Here is a 23098-nt window from a genome sequence, read left to right on the forward strand (position 1 = left end):
ATGGCGCAGGAACCGGAGGGAGACACCCGGCTCCTGCAGGACGTGCTGGACAGACCGGGGAACGGGACGTGCGCCGACTGCGGCAACCCAGGTATTCATCCAGTTCATCCAGTTCACCCAGTTCATCCTGTGGCTCTGTGATGCACAGATGTGATGCCCGCCGCTGTGCACAGTGAGGTGGGGAGGTGAGCCGGGAGGGTGTCAGGGGCAATTCGGCCCAGATGTGGGACACATGTGTTTGTTCTGCCGGTAGAGTGAGGCCCGGCTACAACAGACCGGACTCTGGACTGAGCCATAAACACATGAGACACTCCTATATGGATGACACGGTGTGTGTGAGGGTGCACAAAGACGTGTGCGTGTGTGTGTGTGTGTGTGTGTGTGGTTGTGTCTGTGTGGAAGGGGGATTGTTAAGGTTATGGAAGGATAATACCCATGAATGTCCTCAATAAGATGGAAGTATATGTGTGGGGTTGTGTGTGTGTGTGTGTGTGTGTGTGTGTGTGTGTGTGTGTGTGTGTGTGTGTGTGTGTGTGTCGTGGTCGTTTGTTATCATTCTTTCAATGTCAGCAACCACCACACAGTTGCTCAGTCATTATTTGGGTGCTTATTTATTCATTTATTTATTTATCTGTCTGTTTGTTTGGTGTACGTGTTTGTTTCTCATTCACAGATGTGATATACATTCGCTCAGCATAGGGGACCTGGGTTATTTCATTCCCCTCAGAGACACTGAAACCATATCTGTCTACATTCCTTTTCTCTCTCGAATTCCTCCTTTTTTTTTTAAATCCCCTCTTTTTCCCTTTCCCTTCCCTTCCCCTGGCTGAAATGGCAACAAACCAGTTGGTGGCCATCGAGGCTCCCGTGCGGGCCGCACGCCCAGTGCTTGGAGGCGAACCCGGGCCCAGGACGCCTGTGCCTTGGCCCTGGTTACTGCTCCACTGAGAACTGGCTGTAGTGAAGCAGCTTTTGGAGCCAGCAGCGCTATCCACAAAAATTAGATAGCTTTGTCTGAGCCGTGGACGAAGAGGGATTTCATCACGACAGCAGGTTGTTTTCATGATGAGAAAGAAACTGGGAACTGTCTCCCAGTGTGGTTGGTTCTGTATCTGTGTGTGTGTGTTGATTGTAGCATTTTAGATTTTCATGGTGCCTTTTGCTCCTCTGTATCACCAACTTACATGAAGCAGTTCAGCCTATAGCCAGTCTAAAGCTTTTACAAATGGAAATGTCTGGTCCATCCCTCTTTTCCAGACTGAAATATCTCAGCAACGATTGGATGGATTGGTATTAAAATAGGTACAAGTTTATGGATGTATCATTTTTTAAAGGCCATACCAACCAGGCTTACTGGCTACTACACCACTTACACCCATGTGTAGTTATTACAGAAGGTGGGACGGCTGCTGTGTGTTACACAGCTGTGAAAAGAACATCTGGGAGATTGTATGACAGCTCTGACGTTCAGTAGCTGAGCCGTCAGACAAGCAGGTTCTGGCACGGTGACTGTTTCTGATCACGACTACAGTGAAGAGCCTTTAGTGGAATCCATCAAACTGCTTTCCTCCATATTTGCATTCTTGCTCACTGGGCTAAGTTCACCCTAAACCAAACCTTCCCTTTCATCCGCTACAATAAACCAGGAATTCCCATGCTCATGATTCGCATCTCATAATGGTCAAGGCATGAATTATTGATGCCGGTGTGGTGGCTCGGATCTCCGATGGGGATGGGATCTTATCTCACCTTCTTTTGGGGAAAAACATCCCAGTTTGATTACGGCTCAGAACACCACAAATCATCCCAATGCAGAAAAATGAGAACAGACGAGAGTGAGAGACAAGGAGAAGACTGAGTCGACTAATAAATGCATTTTAGGACTTTTTTTCTCATAACATGTGTTAATCGGGTTTAGTGTTATTCCAAAATACATGCAAATTATTGCTCGGAAAAATATCTCACTGTGTATTAAGGTCTCACTAATGAAAGGTTTGCAGGGACTTTTGTCTTTTTCACAAAACAAACGCCAAAATAACGTCAACAAAAGCTAAATCAATCTCAGGGAAACCGTCAATTTCAGCTCATCATTATTTCATGATTGAAGTTATGCAGAAAAAAAGGTTCAACATAAATACACACAGCTGTGTGATCGTCTATATTGACATTTTAAAGTCTACCTCCCTTTGCAGCCTCACAGCTGGTTACTCTGCGGAGTGGAGCGCTCATTACACCACTGTTCAGTCTCCTGCTGCTCTCTGTAGTCACCGCTACTGTGTTTTTACACAGCTGAATTCACACAAAAAAAAGCTGTTTACAAATAAATATAATTGCCATATAGGAAAAATATCGACATAAATATATTTAACCCTCAGTGTTCCTTGTACACGCTAAAACGGCGAGCAAGTGGTTTAAAAGGTATATTATATATTAAAGCTTATATTCCGGTTGACAATTTTATATTTTGTTATTACTTGAAATGGTTTACGTTCTCAAATGGTCAGAGAACACATTTCTTTCCTACTGTCCACTGCTGCAGCTCCTCTTTTCAGCCTCTGTCTGAAACACTTGGATTGAGCTCCTGTCTCTTTAAGAACATATTCCAGATAAAGCCCAGTCTGCTCTGATTGGCCATCTGGCCCACTGTGTTTTCATTGTTCAACCACTTCCAGCGCATGTAGGGAATTCCTCCACTCTCACTTTACCTGGTTTTGACAGGGGGCGTGCAAAACTGGCTGCTTGTCGTGAATTATGCAAATGTGGGGTTTCGAGTCGCGTGACATCAGAGTTATGCAGAAGTATTGGGCGAACTAGTGATGAGGCATTCTAGGGGCGGGGTTATGGTTTTTTTTTGCTTTGGAGACTTTTTACATTCACAAAAAACTAACATGATATGTCTCACAGCAGTAATAAACATTATAGGTTTGCTTTTGCTAACAAGATGACATGATCGGGGCAAAACTGAAAACTACTGAACCAACCCTCAGTGGAAGGGTGGGATATGTCCCAAGGAAGAACTCTTTAACTTTTGGAGTGGATTGGATCGAAGGGGCAGATTCAAGATTGAAGTCTTTGACATTGCGACAATTTGGAAATTACCCAAATATTTTTTTCAACAATTTTGCTAATTTCTAAAGACATGATGCAGAGATCATACATGCGGTAGGTATGGATGATAAAGCTCAATTGAGACACATTAGGATGTTTGCAGACAATCACAACGGTGGGAAACCAGAGAAAGACGGCAAGGAAAATCATTTAAAACACATGATAGACTGAAAAGCAAGTCTAAAGACTATACGCAGAAATGTATCCTGAAATAAGCCTAAAGTTCACTCAAGTCTTTTCTTCAAGTCCTTGCCCTGGAGCAGAATCTAGACAATTCCAGTTCTAGAAGCAATGGATTGCCGATGACCTCCAGTGTGGCCGCTGCATCACATGAAATCCCCTTATTGACCTTGGATGTGCAGGTAAGACAGAATATCTCATCAGCAGCACTGACCCTGCTGTCCTCCCTCAACCCTGTTTTATCTTCCCCAGATACAACATCCATTAAGCAGACAGGGAGCCTGCTGGAATTAGTCTTAACACACACAATGTGGCATCACTGCTTGTGCACTTTTTTAATGCCTAGTCACTCTGTGTGGGTTTTTTCTTTCTCTCATCACCCCTCTGTGCCCCGACGATAAAAAGCTGAGAGGATGGGCTGGGGGCTTATACGGCAGGTTTCCCTGTAGCTCAGCAGCACTGCAGCTCTGCCCTTCGCTAAGGAAAACACACAAACGAGTAATTCCCTCCAGAGAGAAGCCTCAGCAGTCCTCAGAGCGGCGAGGAAGGTGTTTGTCGAACAGCAGAAAACAGCGGCACCTCTGATGAGATAGGAGGAGGGGGAGGATATTACGGTCGTGAGGATATTACGTTTATTTTTTTTTACTGTTTATTTTTTCTAAGTTCAAGAGAGCTGTTGAAAATCACCAATATTTCACATTTCACATTGTAACTTCATCTTATTCCCACTGAAACAGTGTCGGCAAGGGTCAATGTGCAATTCATAGATTGTATATAAAGATGGACGATGTGTCTCCACTCCCACTCATGAACCAGAAATGAAGCCAAATGATTCCAGATACAAACGCTGCGCATCTTGCACAATTGGGACCCAGTCTTTGCAGTATCGATCTGGGGGTGGAGCCACGTTAGTGACGTCCCACTGATAGACGAGCTCGACCAATTATGAGTCAGTCACAGCCGTCCATCATCATGTCTCAGCCGATTTTCATAGCATCAAATAACACATTCCAATCGTACTGAAAAATGTGTAAATGTATCACTTGATGCATACATGCATTACTGTGGTAAGAAAATTAGTTCTGACAGTTTTTACTTTTTAGTTTGTTCCATGTCCCATCTGCTAACATGGAGGAGGTGGGATTTATAATCTCTGTTTATAACCTATGCTGCAGCCAGCCACCAGGTGGCACCCGAGACGCTTTGGCTTCACTTTTGGGGAGCAATCATTTCCCCCATCTTTACAGTCTTTATGCAACAGGTGTGTTCCCATTTCTAAGAGCAAAGGGGGAATTCATATATATTTAATGGCCCCCCAAATCCCCATTGGTTGGCTCTTCCTTCTACAGCTTTACAAGAAAAGGCTTTTCCTGTTTTAGGCTCTAACAGAATATGAGACGGACGAAGGGGTTCTGAACAAATCCCATCTTGACTGATGCAAATAATCGTACATTTTATTCCAGCTGAGGGAGAAGGATGGGGTGTTGGAGGAAGCTTTGTAAACAGTATTGGCACCAAGGTCTTGACGGGATGTTAATCATCAGCCGGTAGCCAAGCAGCTCACGGACGAGCCAGTGATGATGAAGCATTAGTGATGCAGCTGATTATGTTGGGTTTGCTAATGCAATGCTCCACTCAACGGTACCACAATATCGGCGTGGCAAAAATTGTAAGTGTGTTTGTCTTTGCTGTTATACATCAGTGTCTGGATGAAAGATAATATCCCAAAACACAAAGTTCTGATTTTTAGAAGGGATCACCTGGAAACATCTGTGGGCTATAGAGCTGACTGTGGTCGGAAGATGTTTCAATATAATAATATTTGGAAAGCATGAACAATATGATAAATACAATCCTCCTAATTTGCTTTATGTGGACTATTTGTTCATGATCTGAATCCGGACTATTTGATATCTCGTGGAGATTATACGAAAGCGATTCATATTTGAATGCGATCAATATACTGTGCTGCTAGATTCCGGTGGGTGTTTATGCAAATAAATTGAAATAAAAATTAGTCACTCGTTTTTTTTTATATTTCATAAAAATCATATCAGTTCTGAGTTCAAGCTTTTGTTAAATGCAAGTTCAGTCATATCTGCAGGAGGTACTACTGTAAAAGTGAAGCTGTGCTGGTTGCCTGAGGGGTTTATCTGAGACACGGGAGGGTCACGACCTTCAGCTCGACCTGCTGTTTAGCCATTAACCTCCACCGTGACACAGCCACTGGCAGACTGACATGTGTTGGTCCAGACACACGAGTGAACTCACGCAGATGCAGAAAAACTGACTGCAAAGTGCTCGTGGGCGTCCGGGGCACAGGAGCTGCTATTTTATAAATACCCCGTCGTTCATTTGTCCTGCCTCTGCCCGGCAGGAAGGCCACAGGCACTTCTCTCCTCAACCTTGAGCGGCTGAATCCACAGCTCTGTTGTCTGTCCACCACAACAAGCCCTGTAACTTCACTTTTTCCTCAACAATACTTTAGGGATGGGAGATCTTTAAAAAGATCTTCTGTGAAAAGAAGAAAAAAGTGAAAACAGTCACACTACATCAGGAGTTCTCCACCTCCTGTTCCCTACGACTCAGCATCTGTTGTTCACAGTGATCCTGTGGAGAAACATCTACTATGTACAGTACATTTAGAGGAGGAAGACCTGTGTGTGTGTGAGTGTGAGTGTGAGTGTGTGTGTGTGTGTGTGTGTGTGTGTGTGTGTGTGTGTGTGTGTGTGTGTGTGTGTGTGTGTGTGTGTGTGTGTGTGTGTGGTTAGTCAGCCACTGTAATCTCCATGAGTGCTGTCTTCGTCTCAGTAAGGCCTGACTCAGACGGCGATGACCTCACCGCTGAATGGCTGCTTGTGCTTTATGGTGACAGCAGTGTGTGCGTTTCCCTCCATCACGTCATCCGTGTGCGTCGCTGTTGGTGGCATCAAATCACCATCTCCAGTGCTTTTCATGTGATCAAAAATGTCACAGTTAAGTTAGAAGTACAATGCAGTATTGGGCCCGTGTTGAAGTAAAGAAAAATCCGACCATCAAGGTTGGATTTTAAGAATAAAGTCATAAAGTTGTAATTTACAAATATAAAATTGTGAAATCATAATATTTGAGCAGAAAAAGTCATGGTTTTGCAAGAGTTAAGTGGTAATATTACAAGAGTCAATTTGTAAATGAGAACAAAACAAACATTAAATAATAATTTATTACGAGAATAGAGAAAATAGCTTAGTAGCCGCCCTACCAAACATTTCCTCCACAGGAGACAATCTCCTTCAGACCTTGTGGTCCTTTGTTCAGAGCCGACGGTTCTCAAGATGTTCTTATAATGATGTGGTGCTGATGTGCCAAAAAAAAAGTATTTTATAATTTGTGAGACCAATACTAGAGTATAATTTAACAAGATGCTCTACATTCTTCATTTGTATGCAGGCAACAGGCTGATCCTATAATATTCCTCGTTTAAAAGGACACATAGCCTAAAATATCAACTTTTTTCTCATTACACGACGTTTTCCTTGTGAGAGTTTGACTTTTTTCTCATGAGATAATATTTGTTTCTTGAAATTTTGACTTCATTCTCGAAGATTTCTGAATTTCTTTCTATTCTACTTGGTCCTAATGCTCCGTGTTGCAAAAGGGAAATCAAAGGGAGATTATTGTCGATGCCACATTACACCCGTGGCGATCTTGTGAACTAACATCATCTCTTTACAACCAACGCACACTTCCCTCACCCCTCTCCCCCTCCTGCTCATCCCTATTCAGGCTCTGTGGCACCTCATGTCTCCAGCCTCAGGAGGACGTAAATGCAAGAATAGTATGGTTTCCCTTTTCCACCCTTCTTTCTACTGTAGCTCTTATATGACTCCCTTGGGTGTTACACACTCCGTGAATGTGTGTGTGTGCATGCATGTGTGTCTGTGGTGCAGCACGCCGAGGGTCTCCTAGTCTGAGAAATGGCAGCGGCAGAGCGATTATGAGATGGAGGGAGAATGTGGCGGCTGCTGAGTGTTGCCTGATAGAACATGGTTCTCTTAGCGGCTCGTCGCTCCTGTGAATTTATGATGCTCATTGGAGGAGCATTTTAATCCTCAACTGTAAAACGTGGCACTCGGCACACGTGACCACATTAAAGGGAGTCTTAATTGAAAATGTCCACAGTGTCGGTCTCTCGTGAATGGCATGGTTCTACAACAAAAGCAAACCTAAGGAGTATTTTGGCAATAGTTCTGAGAAGCAATAAGCAATTTATTGAGCATCAAGGCTAAGAGTCTACAAGAAGGCGAGCAGCTGTGATGCTGTAAGCAAAACTCAGGGCATTGGGATTAAAAAAATGTCAATGTTGTCTGACAATTTATAGGAGATAGTTTACTTATTTGAAAAGGCATTATTTAATTGAATACATATTGGCTCAGGTGGTATATGTATAGTTGATGAATCATAATTATTTCTTGGTTAACTGAGAATTTTTCATAATTATAAATATCCCAGAGGGCAAAGCCCATTGAAGGCCCCAAAGTTTACATGTTGAAGTAATGTTCTAATGAAATATGGATATATTTATAGTAACTGGAACAACTTAATGTTTCCACAGTTTGTCTTGAAACATGACTGAAGAAAAAAAAAACAATTATTAAAGAAATTGACAATATACTTCATCTTAATCAATTATTCATTTATTTTCATTTTAACCAGGATTTAATGTAATTATTCTCTGAAACTTTTACTCTAACAATGTGGTTATACCAAGCTTTGAGTTTTCAGTAAGAGCTGCGCCTTGTGTGTCTCTCTCTCTCTCTCTCTCTCTCTCTCTCTCTCCCTCCCTGTCTCTCTCCCTCTCTCTCTCTCCATCTATCACATGCTGCGTCTCTGACTTTGACGACTTCATTTGCACGGGCAGAATCAAAGTCTTGGTATGAAGCGGTGACTCACACGTACCTTCGCTGAACACCCGTTGATGCTGCCTCTGTGTCACGCTGCAGAGAGCCCCCCAGTGTGTGTGTGTGTGTGTGTGTATGTGTGCCTGCGTGTGTGTGTGCGTGTGTGTATTCGTGATGATGTTATCACAGTGTATTTAGGAGTTTGCTGATGTAACTAACCTAATATCGATCTCGTCTGACTTCTGATCAGATCTCCGGCAGTCTGTTTCCTGTCAGTAAGATAAAACAGGATTTCCCCAAAACCCTATTTGCTGCCCTGCTCTCCTTTATGAGCAGTGACACACTCGACCAGAGTCCCTTGTAACATTTGCTTCATTTGCTTTGCTCCTATTACCTAACAGAGCCAGCATCAGCACTTTCAGTATTTATAGCCTGGACCTTGAGCTGCTGTTCTCAATGTTGCGGCGCCTTTATGACAAGACACCTCTTTGCTCCTGTGTGTCTTTCTATCATCCCCGTGTGCGTTTTCACCCAATTTCATATCCCGCCCCCTCTCTCTCTCTCCCCCCCGCAGAGCCGGACTGGGCGTCGGTGACGTTGGGCGTGTTTGTTTGCCAGGCCTGCTCGCTCCTTCACCGAAGCATCCCCACATCACCCGGGTAAAGTCGGTCCAGGACACGTGGGAGGCAAGCGAGGTGGAGGTAGGGCAGAAATGTTGTACCAATGTTTTCTTGTACTTAAAGACCAGCTGATGTTTCAAAGGTCAAGATCACTGTGACCTCACAAGACACATGTTTTTGAGGTCACAGCTGGTCATTTCAATCCTCAATGTTCTAAGTCTAATTCACCAAACTCTCCTAACTGCACAAACTTGTTGCCAACTGCATATTTTAACCTGATGAATCAAACCTCATGAGATTCCACCATCAGTATATTCAGCGACCCAACAATTCTTCATAAGGCAAATAAAAACACATGTACAATTTCTACATCTATATCTTAATAATGTTATTATTGTAATCTATAAACACTTATTTTAGTTGTTTATTTTCTTTTTAATTCATTTCAGTAACATAAACTCAAAATACATTCAGATGATTGATTCAAATTCTCAAAAGTGTCAAACAGGATTGATACCAGTCTCACATCTGCATGGTATCGTCTGTATCGATCCACCCGGGCCGAGAGTTTCTTATATCACAAGGGTCGATTGTTCTCCACACAAAAGTGATACTATTTATAGGTGTTGCAGGTCCAGACATCCTTTGGCTCATCTCTATCAACAGCTATCTGCTTATGAATGCTGACAAATTAAAAAGCGGACAGCAGATGCATGCCAGTCTATCTGTTCCACTTCTTTCACTCTCCACATGGACTGTTAACCAGCGACGTGATTGGTCAAACTGGAAATGGAAACCAGAAGTTTTACACTGGTAACTACAGAGTCTACAAACTAAATCATTAGAATGGCTGTTTCTATGGAAACTCCCACGTCAGATATCAATATGAAGACATGAATACCGTGAAGCAGGTGGAGAGCAGTGATATGTACTTGGACGTGTCTGGGGATCAGAGAACTGTAGGTTACCACAGCAACACAGCATCATGGTTTTATCCGACTTAACACCATCAACTATCAATCAACTAATAGATGTTTCGATTGGCTGTGATACCAGAGCTTAGGTTCTGGTGATCTTTACCCGACCCTGACCTCTGACCTCTCTTTGAGAACGTGAGTGTTTCCTCACAGGGATCAATAAAGTATAATTCCATCCGTGAGACTTTTCTCTTGGGTGTAAAAAGAAGCCGAGCTGTTCTGTCTCCTGCAAACAGTCAGAAATATGTCAGCGAGAAATATTGACATCTGTGCACAATTGCAAACACAGAAATGCACATTTGGTCGTCAGTGAGGTGAAGCTGATTAAAATATTTGGCCCTGCAGGGGAAAGTGTGAAATCGTCCTTTGAATATATCATGTCAGCACTAAAACACAACATGAGGGACAAAAAATACTTTTTGGGGGAAGGGATGCTGATGTGAGTCATGATGAAAACCAGGAGGTTGGATTTGTAGGAGGACAATTATCGGGATTTGATGGTGGATTTATCTTAAGATGAGAGTGGGAAGGTGTATGAAGGTAAAAGCTAAAAAAATACTATGCATTTTAGAACTTGAAACATGAGTTGTGACTTGAAGAGGTGAATGAATAAAAGTTCATCCAACTCATTAAATTAAGTTATACTTCCCAGTGATTTAAAGCAACATTAGCCACGAGGTACGTTCTGTATTTTTTTATTTAAGTGATGTAAAGTTTATACGCTGAGAGAAATATTTTGCAAAGTTTTAGTGTGCTCTGTACTTAAGGAAGCCGGAGAATTAGATGAGTAGTATGCCAGTTTATTGTTGAGGCTTTTGGAGCTGTTGAAGTCCCATTCCAATAAAACCTCCTCGATCTAAGTCACAATAGTATTCACTCGATTAGCCAAACCTAGCTAGAATACTGCGTATGCCTGTCATGTCTTTAAGACTTTGCCACAAATGCCCCACACGGTCTCCCTTCATGATGACTCAGTGATGACGACAATGATTGCCTGCACATATTTCTAATCCCCTCTCATACCGAAAGGCTCTGGTGTTTGATGATTGAGAGTCGTGTCCTTTGAGCAATTTTGAGAACATCAGATAAGCATTTCATTTTGAGAGCTTAAGTAAGTGTTACAGGTAGATGATCTTCAACATAAGGTGAAGGAGAACAATGGGATAGAGCATCTGGAAGAAGTTAAAACTCTACAACATGATTGAAGCTTAAGTAAAGTGAAGTAAGCGCCACAAAATATTTCCTAATAATAATAATATGAGAATATTTAGAGGCAGTCAGAATTTCATTATTGCATTTTCTAACATGTATTGTGGAGATGTTTTTTGAGGATGTAAGGTGTGAGCACTATGAGAAAACAAAATCGGATTAATCTCAACTTTTGCTAGGAACATGCATATATTTAGAGCCCCTCCTTATTGTGTGTAATAATAAAAACTCCAGTGACATACATGCATGATGGCGCTGGATAAAAATCCACACTCAAAGCTTCAAAACGATAGTTTACAAGCCAATGCCTGATGTCATGGTGCCACTTTTTTCAAAATAAAATACCTGAACAGTGGCTGGTTGAATCTGCCAGTATATAATAATGATCTGGTTCCCGTTGACTCTAGACATGGGAAATACATCAAGTGTTGGAAACTGGTGTATTTTCTTTTTTTCTGTTCCGATTACCAAGTTGTGTTGTCCTTTCTTCTTTTCAGTTAATGGCTGCTATGGGAAACAATGCAGCCAAGGCCAAATATGAGCAGAAGGTTCCTGCTTTCTACTACAGACCAACACACACTGACTGCAAGTGAGTGCTCTCTCTTTTGTCACAGTCGAAACGCAAATACTGGTGGTGCAACCTTGTATGTGCAACCACGGTCCTTAAACGATTTTAATCAGGCAATTCATGTCTGTAGTCTTAAAAGAGAATATCCTTGCAAATGGAATTAGTTTCTACTTGAGGCTATCGGATAACAGTTTTTAATCAGGCTAACTGAGTCAGCCTGTTTTACTACCAGTGTTTTGGAGTACAGAAACGTAAAGAAGATATAGCTCAGATTGATTTAGTTACAAATCTTTTATATCACAATATCCTCTTTACAACGTTCCCCTGTTTCCCCATGTTTACTGAATATTTTGGTTTCGTAGCTGAACTGTTTTGAACCTTCACGGTACAAGCAACACTCAAATGTCACTTTGTGTGTCAATGTATAATATAACCTTTATTAACCAAAATATCAGAGGTGACTTGCGAGCTCGCTCATATTTGGAATACTGTTTCCTCTAATACAAATAACAGAAAGATCGGGAAAAAAATAGTTTGACCCCAGAGCTTTCACAAGTTCTTATCCAGATCCACAAAACAGACTTGGGCCGTTGTTCTTTGGCAGGACGGGCCAATACTGGCGCAGATCCGCTTCCTTCCCCAAATCTGGCCCAGCTCCCGGCTTGATGTCTTTTATCTTTGGTCTGGAGCTGGTCCAGGACTGGATCCGTCCAAAAAATTGTCCCACAAGCAGCACCAATATGGATTTGATAAATATTCAATATTGGTGCTGAATACATTTTAAGAATTCCGAGCTTCTGCACACATACATCAATATCAAAGGCCGATTTTCTCAAGTCACTAATATTCAACAGTTATGAGTTACTATACATGTTACCATTTTGGTTGCTATTGCTAACAGGAGAGGCTGCATGGGTGCCTCTTTTTTTTAGCCATGACATTTTGATTTGTATCATGTATGTCATGTGTGCAGTGTATACATCCACATGTATGAAAGGCACGTGTGTACACAGTGAACTGAATGGCTGAAAAGAATGGAGCCTCTGCCAATGTACTAACACAACATTATTCACAGCAGCAGTTTTGACATGAAGTAGAAGGTAAACACGGGGGTTAGTTATCCCTTTAATACTCTTCTACCTAAATTAATTATAACTATCACTCGTGTTTACATATTTGATGTCAAAATGGCTGCTACGGAAAGGTCCATTATCTCATCGGTTCAGTGTAAATGTTTTGTTAAAATAACAACAATTAAGTTTCATACAAGTCTTGACTATCTATTGGTTCTTAATGACTTTATTTCTCTGCAGCGCAACAAACTACAAATACGGTTCATGCGTAAGGTAACACAATATTCACACTACCCTGTGGACTATGTCATGCTTTATCTACTCTCCATCACAGAGCATTCTTTGATATTGTTTCACAACAGTAAAATACTCTTTTTTGACAAACTGCTGCAAACAAAACAATTTTTTTTTCTGTAGGCCACAAAATGGGCCGTCTTAGTTTCTCTGTATTGATACCATCATAATTTTGAACGTCCATCTGCCAACAGACAAAAGAGTAGCCTCTGTCTGTGCCTGCGTGTAAGCCATGGTGTTGTTCTCACACTCCACTCCCCCGAGAACCAGGGAGTTTAGTGTTTAAGACCCGGTGTCACTTTAGGGTGCCATTCAAACAGATATGGGAAACACAGAACAGCCGATTCATTTTCTAAGAGGTGCCAATAGAAGAGGAGTGTGTGAGAGAGAGAGAGAGAGAGAGAGAGAGAGAGAGAGAGAGAGAGAGAGAGAGAGAGAGAGAGAGAGAGAGAGAGAGAGAGAGAGAGAGAGAGAGAGAGAGAGAGAGAGAGAGAGAGGACGAAAGCAGCACGGAGCCTGACGGGGAGGCTGAAAGGTTGGAAGAGGCAGCGAAGTGGCGATGGGGAGAGAGTCTGTTGGCATGGTGACGTGCTGACTGCTGCCATTTGTTTCTCCGCACTCTGAAGAGGACGAGGCTCTAAGAATTTAGGCTCTAAAAGAGCTTCCTCTGTGTGCAGCTTTGGAAACTGCAGGCAAGCGAAAGGCGCTGATCACAATTTGACACTGAGGCCTTTGTGCTGCAGCGCGATACAAGTCTGTGAGTTGTAAAAGGCCTTTTTCTTATATTAGAAAAAGGCCTTTTTCTTATAGGCCTTACTCAGGAATTGTTTGTGAGTGTGTGCGGATTGGGGCAGCCGCTGGGTGTGTGATCGAAATGAAACCTAACTATGTGTGTTATCATTTCCTCAGGCTGTTGAGAGAGCAGTGGATCCGAGCCAAGTACGAACGGAATGAGTTTGAGTTCATCGAGAAACAGGAGCCTTATTCTGCAGGTTGGTTCTGTCATGCTTGTGAAGCCCCCTCATCAGTTATACTGTTTCCCCAACACTAACCCTTGCCCCCTCCAAGCAGATAATGTCCCCAAACTCTGTTGTGATCCATCTTACTCCTGTGTGCCACGGAACCTCGTTCTCATTTAGATTAAAAACTGTAACATTTGACCTCTGTCCTTTTGTCCTTGAGTTGGTCCCACACAATGTCCCAGTGCAACAAATATACTATTACACATACTCAGCCAAGCTGCATCAAATAACACACACAGACATAGGTAGTGGCAGAAACTTTGACTATGGGCAGAAAAGGTCTCTGGTTCGTCTCTGGTTCGACGCCAGGGAGAAACAACAAAAAGACGAACCTGGATTGATCTGTCCAAAAATCCAAGAGGATTCTCCCTACCCTGTCTAGTGCCCCTGAGCAAGGCACCTTACTCCCCCAACATCTGCTCCCCGTGCGCCGTACATGGTCGCTCACTGCTCTGTGTGTTAAAAGCAGAGATTAAATTTCCCTACCTGCATGAGTGTGCCTGTGCATGTCTGTGCATGTGTTTGGGACAAATAAATGTATCTTAATCTTAAATATGCTGGACATCTTTCATCAAGATCAGTCAAGGATTTTCCTCAGAAATTGGTGAAATTCAAAATAAATCTCACAATGTTAAAGAAAGTAAAAAAAACATTTTGATGGGCTCTGTCGTGGCACCTGTCCATCCGATCTTTCCACCAAGTTTGAAGGAAAACACAAGCTCCTTGGTGGAGGTAACATTGAGCTCAGTAATTCAGCTCAATGCTAAATGATGCTATAACACAGTTGTTGGTTATGGGTTATTCACTGTGGGTTCGATTCCACGACTCCTGACTCCATCACCCGCCATCATGTTCAGGATTCAGACGATTCACATGCCTCGTTTTTTTGCTCCTCCTTATTCACTGCTGCAGATTACCTCTGTCTTTTTTGTCCTCTACGCTCATGTCATTCCATCGTTGTGTCTGTGTGTGTGTGTTTGTGTGTGTTACTGACATGAAACATTGACCTACAGTGGCATTACCTCATCGATCAATAACCCTGCTTGTCCCCACCCCTCGGCTCCTTCCCTCACAGTCTTCTCCTTTCTCCTACCCCCTTGCATACTCAATCAATGTTAACTGTGGCCGCTGTGGAGGCCAGGCAACTGTCATTCTCAGCCGGCCACACACACACACACACACACACACACACACACACACACACACACACACACACACACACACACACACACACACACACACACACACACACACACACACACACACACACACACACACACACACACACACACACACACACACACACCGTACCCAGATGTCCTGCACATCACAATGAGTGATGTAGAGAGTATTAATGTACAAACATAAATGACACAATGACTCACATCATTACACTCTGCATGTGTGTGTGTGTCCACTGTAACAATAAACTGATGAGGTCACCACAAGCCAATCATCATACTCCATCTTCAATATCATGTGAAATGTATACTGGAAGATACAGATACACACATTGCTGAGCCGAACACACACACACGTTTGTACTTCTATCTTATTGAGGAACCTCATTGACATCATTCCCTAGCCCCTTGTCCGACATTAACCAACCAAACTAATTTCCTGACCCTAACCTAAATTGTAACTCTAACCCTAAAACCAAGTCTTAACCCTCGAACAGCCCATTGAAAAAGTGAGGACCTGCCAAAATGTCCTCACTCTGTAGGGTCTATGCTTGAATAATATAGATGTAAAGGAACACACACACACACACACAGTTCTATTTTATGTCAGTGACAATTACAGTGTCACAGCTTAAATGTGCTTTAATGCATTTTTAAATGCAAACCTACACACAACCACTTATGCGAGAATGGACGAAAATGATTGTATAAAAGTCATCAATGGATGATTCGGGTAATTGGGTTCTGCCGCCGGCCTCCACAGGGACACGTTGGTCCAAGGAGCTTTCAAGGTTCTGCTCATCGAGGGGTGAACAACATGACAACAGAACGAGCACTTTGACTGAATTTGAGAAGTGCTTGTACGTGCATGTTAGTATTCTTTCTTCTGTATCGTGCTCGTCAGGGTTGATCACATCTGCTGTGAAAATTCTGGTGTTTCCCCATTGCAGCTTGTGATGTGACACCGGGAATAGCAACAGAGTAACACCATCTTAATTTGGTGTTATTTGATGTCTCACTTTTCACAACATGAACCCTAGTAATAGATATTACACAGTCTGAACGGGTAAATTATAGGAATATACTATAGGATCTCGGTGGTCAAATGTCAAAGGTCAAAACACATTTCTTGCCTTGTGAACGCACCATCTCAAGAATGCCTAAGGAGAATTACTTCAGATTAAGTAAAAACATTTATTTGGACTGATTCGAATTTGATGGTCAAAGGTCAAGATTGCTGTGACTTTGCAAAACACATTTGCTCCAAAAACACCTCGAGGGAATTTCTTCATATTAGGTGCAAATGTTCACTTGGACTCAAAGATAAATTGATTATATTTTGTATAAATGTGGTTTCCCGAGTTGATTGTTGGGCCTTGTCCCATTCTAGCTTAGTCTGTAACTTGGGTGAACAGGCCCTCTAACAACATTTTTTAATTATAACCTGTCCAAATCTCCCCTCTGCCTTCTGTTACACTCCTCTACACAAGCATTCAGGCCCCATTAGCCCACTTTGTCCCATATTCTCAGTTTCTAGTGCAGGAAATACTTTATCCAACAATTAAAGCGCACATTACACAAGACTCAGCATCGAACTAACGGCTTGAATGAAGATGAGTCCCTTCTCTGGGTGTACCACCTGATCGCTGATGTGCATCGAGCCACAGAAATATGTCTAGATTAGAAAGAATACACTTCACAGCGAGACGGAAATAGAGGAGAAAAAAGAGACAGAGGCAGAGGGTTTTACATTGCAGGCTATAAATGGTACAGCATATCATTAACATGGAAATTGATGTTCTCTGGTACGGAGACAATGGAAATCTCTTTGGATGTGCTGCCTCGTGCTGCGCCCCCTGCTCCGCGCTTCCCCCCCCCCCCCCCTCGTCCGTTTGCTTCATGGACATTGTGCTGCGTTCATGTCCCCATTTTCCTCCCATCACTTCTACATTAGATCTGAAATGATCTTTAATTTCAGGGTAACAGAGGACGCCTCCTATGTCTTTTATCTCTCGTCTGGTTTCGATACCATCTTCTCAACCTCTATTTTTTCCCTCCTCCCCCCCCCCTTTTTCTCTGCTCAGGGTACCGAGAGGGGTTTCTATGGAAACGAGGAAGAGACAACGGTCAGTTTCTCAGCCGAAAGTTCATCCTGTCAGAGAGGGAGGGAGCGCTGAAGTACTTCAACAAGCAGGATGTGAGAGCAATGACACAGCCCATTTTTAAGTTTGGTGCTTTTACAGTGGCAGGATTTCACTTTGGCACTTTGGCACTTTGGCAATTAACAGTTTTGTCGTTCACGGTCCGGCCTCTGTCCAGGCCAGGGATCCCAAGGCGGTGATGAAAATCGAGACGCTCAACGCCACCTTTCAGCCGGCCAAGATCGGCAACCCCTGCGGCCTGCAGATCACCTACCTGAAAGACAACAGCACAAGGAACATCTTTGTCTACCACAGTGACGCTAAGGTACACTCTCACACTGTTATTTATACACACACACACACACACACACTCACTTACAGTGGCCAAGTGTACAAGTCTTTGAATACACTACATGGTGCTAATACAGGGATAGTAGTAGAATATGTATGCTGTCTGCTTTGCTAAACACTCTTAGTCTTAGAAAACCGCTTTTAATAATTCATCTCCTTTTGGCTTATTCCAACTAAGAATCACTGGCTTCATTAGCTACAGTGCAGTGCAAAATATTTCAACAGTAGTGATGTGTCGCCTGCGAACAATCTGATTCTTTCCAACGGATCTTTGGTAAGAAAGAGGGAACTGAGAAGTATGAGCTGCTTGAGCTGTCCTCAAGCCAAACTGCTTCCTCTCATGCAAACTCTGAGAAGATTTCTGCCCCCTCGTTGATCTGGCATCACCTTGTAAAATGTTTACAATCAACATAGTGGACATTAGGTTCAATACAGGCAATTCAGTGCTGTTAAACCAAACATGCAAGAAGAAATCAGTGGGATGCTGAAGTTTAATCGTAGTCCTACCGTCCTACCATTATCTTCATAGTCACTGGCCATGCAGACCATTGGGAGGAATTCCCCATATTGACTGAGTTGCTGTGCTATGACTTAAAAATACTATCAAGGTTACACCACCAGGTCATTTATATACATTAATTAGCACCAGATAACTTAATCCTTTCCAGGAACCTTCCTGAAATATTACAAATCAGTTCCTTTCCGGGGAATTCAAGAATGAGAATGTAAAAAAAAACTCATTAACCTTTATCCTCTATTCTAACCCTTCTTAATACTCCTCCTGTGAACTAGTGTGTTTGTGTGTGTGTGTGTGTGTGTGTGTGTGTGTGTGTGTGTGTGTGTGTGTGTGGTTGTGTGTGTGTGTGTGTGTGTGTCCTATGTCTCTCACTGAGGGTTTTATAGCGCCAAGTACACAAATCATTGCCTCACATTACGTTAAAATGTCTCGGATTTAGTGTGTGACTAAAATAGAGAGAGAGAGAGAGAGAGAGAGAGAAAAAGACAGAGGTGGAGGAAGGGGGTTCATGATGTCGGTGAGGTGGGGTTGGAGGGGGGGGGGGGGCATACTTAATCAAAAAAGATATGAAGGAGAAGACAGATATTAATGTAAAGGAGAGTGAGAGGAAGTGCTGCGCCCTCTGCTGGTCAAAGGCTGCGGTAGAAACGAGTTCACCGGGTTCATCCAGTGTCACCGTCACTCCCTTGCTTTCTTTCTCTCTGTTATCGACAGGGCTGCAGCATCCACACACACATACACACAAACACACTCACACACATACACACAAACACACTCACACACACACACACACACTTTTGACCACACTTGCCTACACCACATAAAAAAGATTGAGTCAGAGGAAATAAAAAATATGCATATCACAATTATATATTCAATTTCATTCACTCAATCTTTATGTTACGCGGGAATAAAACAAATAAACAGTCAAATTTGCGAAATAACTAAAACAGCTGGAGGTAAAATAAGGTGAGATAAAAAAACTTGAACTGCTCTAAGGTTAAAAATGAGTTGAGCTTTAGATTGTACTGAATGTTTCCTGTTGCAGGTGCACGATGAGAGTAAAATGGATTTACTGTGCTCAGTAAGAACAGTTGGTACCTGTAGTGTAATCCAGTAATTTGAACCCACATTAAAAAACAGCAGTGATAAAATGTGACAGACCAGTAAGGGCCTTATAGATAAATACAGCCCTTCTCAAAACCCATCTTTTTAAACTGACATATTCAGTCCAATGCTTTTTCATTTGGCCAACCTACATAATGTTATATTTACGGTTACTGTTTTATTGATCTTTTTGAGACATTGTAATTTTTTTTGTTATGTTTTTATCTCTGCCTTGTAAGGTGACCTTGAGTGCGGCTCCTGTTTCCTCCCTATACTCACAGCCCAAAACACATGTGAATGGGGTAGAATGTGATTGTGATAGAATGTGATTGTGATAGAATGTGATTGTGAATGACGGCAGGACATGTTGCCACTGAGGGTGTTTTACCTATTTGTTTTGCAGGAGATGGTCGACTGGTTCAATGCCATCAGAGCAGCCAGGTTCCACTACCTGCAGGTGGCTTATCCTGGAGCAAGCGACGAGGAGGTGAGGTTGAACAAATTCGTCATGAACCACACGCAGCCGAGGAGCTCATAGTTAGGATAGAAATTGTCAAAGACGTCTGATTGTCAGTGAATCATAATTACTCCAGTTACACATTATACAATTGCTTTTTATTGTTTGTGTGCTGGACGTTGTGAGAAGACCTTTCATAAACAGGCTTTGGTTCAGAGTGAAGAGAACATTTTGCATTCATCCTAACTGGTTTATCTGCAATGAAGATTTTCATGTTATTTTTTTAACATTACATGTGCATTTCAGAGGGATGGTAAGCAATCGACACGGGTCACAACTTTTCAAAATAAAAGCGTTGAAATTCAGCTCGATATATAGCAAGGCAGCAACAAAATGAACATTGTGCGAACATAGCGTACTTTTAAGACAAATTACTAAAGAGGAAGTGATTCTATGAATGTTGTTGCCATGACAGCGATCATCACCTGTAAACATCTGTTTGACTTTTAAATTGATCTGGCGGGACTAGAAGAAGAAAAGTTAAGACTGATGGTTTAAGCCCCAGCTCCACTGACTGCAAGGCACTCTTTGACTACTATCAACTTTTAATATGTTGCACGACCAAAATTTGACACTGCACTTCCTCTGGCCATTAACAATACACAACATGACCTGTTCTTGAGTCACGTGTTCCACATACAGACAGACAGAGATCTCTGGAATCAGTAATAGTTTAATGTTCTCATTTCAAGTGATTCTTTCTTTACTTCCAGCTGGTTCCCAAACTGACCAGAAACTTCATGAGGGAAGGCTTTATGGAGAAAACAGGCCCAAAGGTTTGTGCTGTAGTTATTCTCACTGGATCATTTCTGGAACATGAAATAAGGATTAATTTCACAAATCACGTTACATTGACCCAAATCTGACCAAAGTGTTCCACCACTTCCACTAATGAAGTGACTCCCTTCGTTTTTCATCACAGCACACAGAGGGCTTCAAGAAGAGGTGGTTCACGATGGACGACAGGAGACTCATGTATTTTAAAGACCCTCTGGTAAGAAGAGACCTCAAATTTGTCTTTGTCATGACTCAGCGTTCACAGGTCTCACCTTGCGTTCTCTCCTCTCCCAGGATGCGTATGCCCGTGGCGAGGTGTTCATCGGCAGCAAAGAGAACAGCTACACCGTCATGGCCGGCTTGCCCCCGACCACGCAGGGCCACCACTGGAACCACGGCATCACCATCGTCACGCCGGACAGGAAGTTCCTCTTTGCCTGCGAGACGGAGGCCGAGCAGCGGGATTGGATAGGGGCCTTTCAGAGGGTCATCAATCGACCAATGAGGCCACAGGAATATGCAGGTGCTGAGAAAGGACAGTGTTTGTTACAAACCAGTAGTAGCAACAGTTGAAAAGTTTTAGAAAATGTACGTGATTCTATGGTTTTTTTTTCTGAACTTAAAGCATTGAACAAATAAACAACTAAGGGTTTTACTTTTTTCCTATCTTTATTCAAGATCACAGTCTTTCAGTTCCAGTGCAGGACTTATTGATTTTACGTTCAGATTTTTAAATTCATAATAAGAGTGATTTAAAGTACCACCCGTAGGGGACTACTCATCACTACACTTTGGTTAATGAATTCTGACAGACTCGTTGCGAGAGTAGAGGAGGAATCCGAGGGTGGGAACAGGAAATCAATAAGTCAGGCTCTAAAACCGAAAAAAACCCTCTTTTGAATATGGTAGGGGGGAAAGACAAACATAAACAACTGGAGATTTTAAAAAAAATTGTACTCCCTGGATCTTGATTAACTAAATTTGTTGATACATTATTTATTTTGTTTGTATTTTGTGAGAGAAGGGAGTGGAATCAACTTCTGGTTGTGAGCAGATGCAAAATATCTCTCATGCTGTTCAGTTATTCTACACCAGCTCCATGTGGTTTGTAGATTGAGCTCTTCCTCATCATGTGAAGCCGTCTGCTTCTATTCCTCAAACGCTTAATTGTTTTATTAGTATGTTATATGCCTATTTATCTGTATTGCTGCTCACCCTCTATTACTTTCATTACAACATTTGCTCATTTCGTTTCTCTATCTCTGCAGTGGAGGCCCATTTCAAACACAAGCCTTGAAACCTGCGGGGACGCCACAACTCCAAAAAGATCCCAAATCGAGTCTCGGTCAGATCAGAGACGACCCTTGCGTGTGACCACAGACCATGACGGGACAAAGGTGGGGTGGGGGACGTGTGGGCATTTTGAGATGTGAGCCGAGATGAGAAAAGCTCATGAAGAAAAAGAAAATAAAGAGAACACGGCACTCCAGTCTATGTGTAGGAAACTCAAACTTTGAAAAGGGACTCGTGGTCCCTCATGGGGTGAAACGCTGGTGGTCTGAGGCCAAAGAGTCGATGATGTCATCCCTATCGCGCCTGCTGACCTTGTGCTATTACCATGCCAACCATCCCCCCCATCCTCAGCTGCGTGGGCCATCCAATCCCCTTCGACATCCTCTATCCCCCTGGATTTCGTCTCGTGAATGGTGCATTCTACCTGTAATCTAATGTAATTATGTAATCTAGAGTCATATCACTGGTTGCTTAACCGAGACAGTGTATTGTTAATTTATTGAATGTACAGTTTTGATGACAGTGGCTTACCGTGTGTGTGGAATCGTGACGTTTTGGTTGAGGACGCTGTGTGGTGGAACCTCTGGCACTGACACCCTGATAAACCTGAATCTACAAAGTGCTGTTAACAACAAATATGCATAAAACACACACAACAACTCAGTGATCACCGTCGCTGTTAATGTAGCTGGAGGCGACTCATCTGCTTCCAGACAGGGTTCTTTGAAAACCTCAATCCGACAGCTGTTCTCTTTTTTTTATTTGTACTGTTGGACATACTGAGTCATCGTAGACCGTGATTGCTGCTTTAAAGGATTGTAATGTGATAGGATTGTAATTTATATAACACGTCTACAACTGTGGTATTTACTTTTTTGCATCTTGTTTTAAAGGACACATTGTTGTGTTGATCCATGGATCAGTGCTGGTTTGGTATGATCAAAAACATCAATACAGATGAGTCTGAAATCAAGTTGCAGGTGTCTGATTTGTGCTCAAACCAATGTGAAAGACAGGAAAAGTTTCATTTAGCCACCATTCCCTCTTTGACCCTTTTCATGGCAGCCATTTTGATGTGAAATAGCAGGTAAACACAGGCGTCATTAATCACATTCACTAAGGCTTAGTACCTAAAGCAGCACCTTCATTATGTGTTATTAATACTAATCTTAAGACTGATATAATATTATCTTTAGCAATTGTTATGGCTAAGGTGTTAGCTAACAGCTGCTTAAACAGTTGACACTGGTGAATATTGTGTGTCTGATATTCACTCTGTTTTG

General features: G+C 42.4%; 1 protein-coding gene across 1 annotated transcript; it reads left to right on the forward strand.

Annotated features, from left to right (window-relative positions):
* Positions 1-22702, forward strand: LOC128426852 (arf-GAP with dual PH domain-containing protein 1). Its single transcript, XM_053413902.1, is given in 12 exon segments — positions 1-91; positions 8743-8814; positions 8817-8869; positions 11472-11563; positions 13819-13901; positions 17197-17309; positions 17432-17578; positions 19632-19715; positions 20459-20521; positions 20668-20739; positions 20817-21045; positions 21791-22702. Coding segments are annotated over 12 exon segments (1128 nt in total). The 3' UTR covers positions 21820-22702.
* Positions 22703-23098: the final 396 nt, after the last annotated feature.

This window comes from Pleuronectes platessa, chromosome 21 (genome assembly GCF_947347685.1).
Source record: "Pleuronectes platessa chromosome 21, fPlePla1.1, whole genome shotgun sequence".
In the NCBI taxonomy this organism is placed as follows: domain Eukaryota; kingdom Metazoa; phylum Chordata; class Actinopteri; order Pleuronectiformes; family Pleuronectidae; genus Pleuronectes; species Pleuronectes platessa.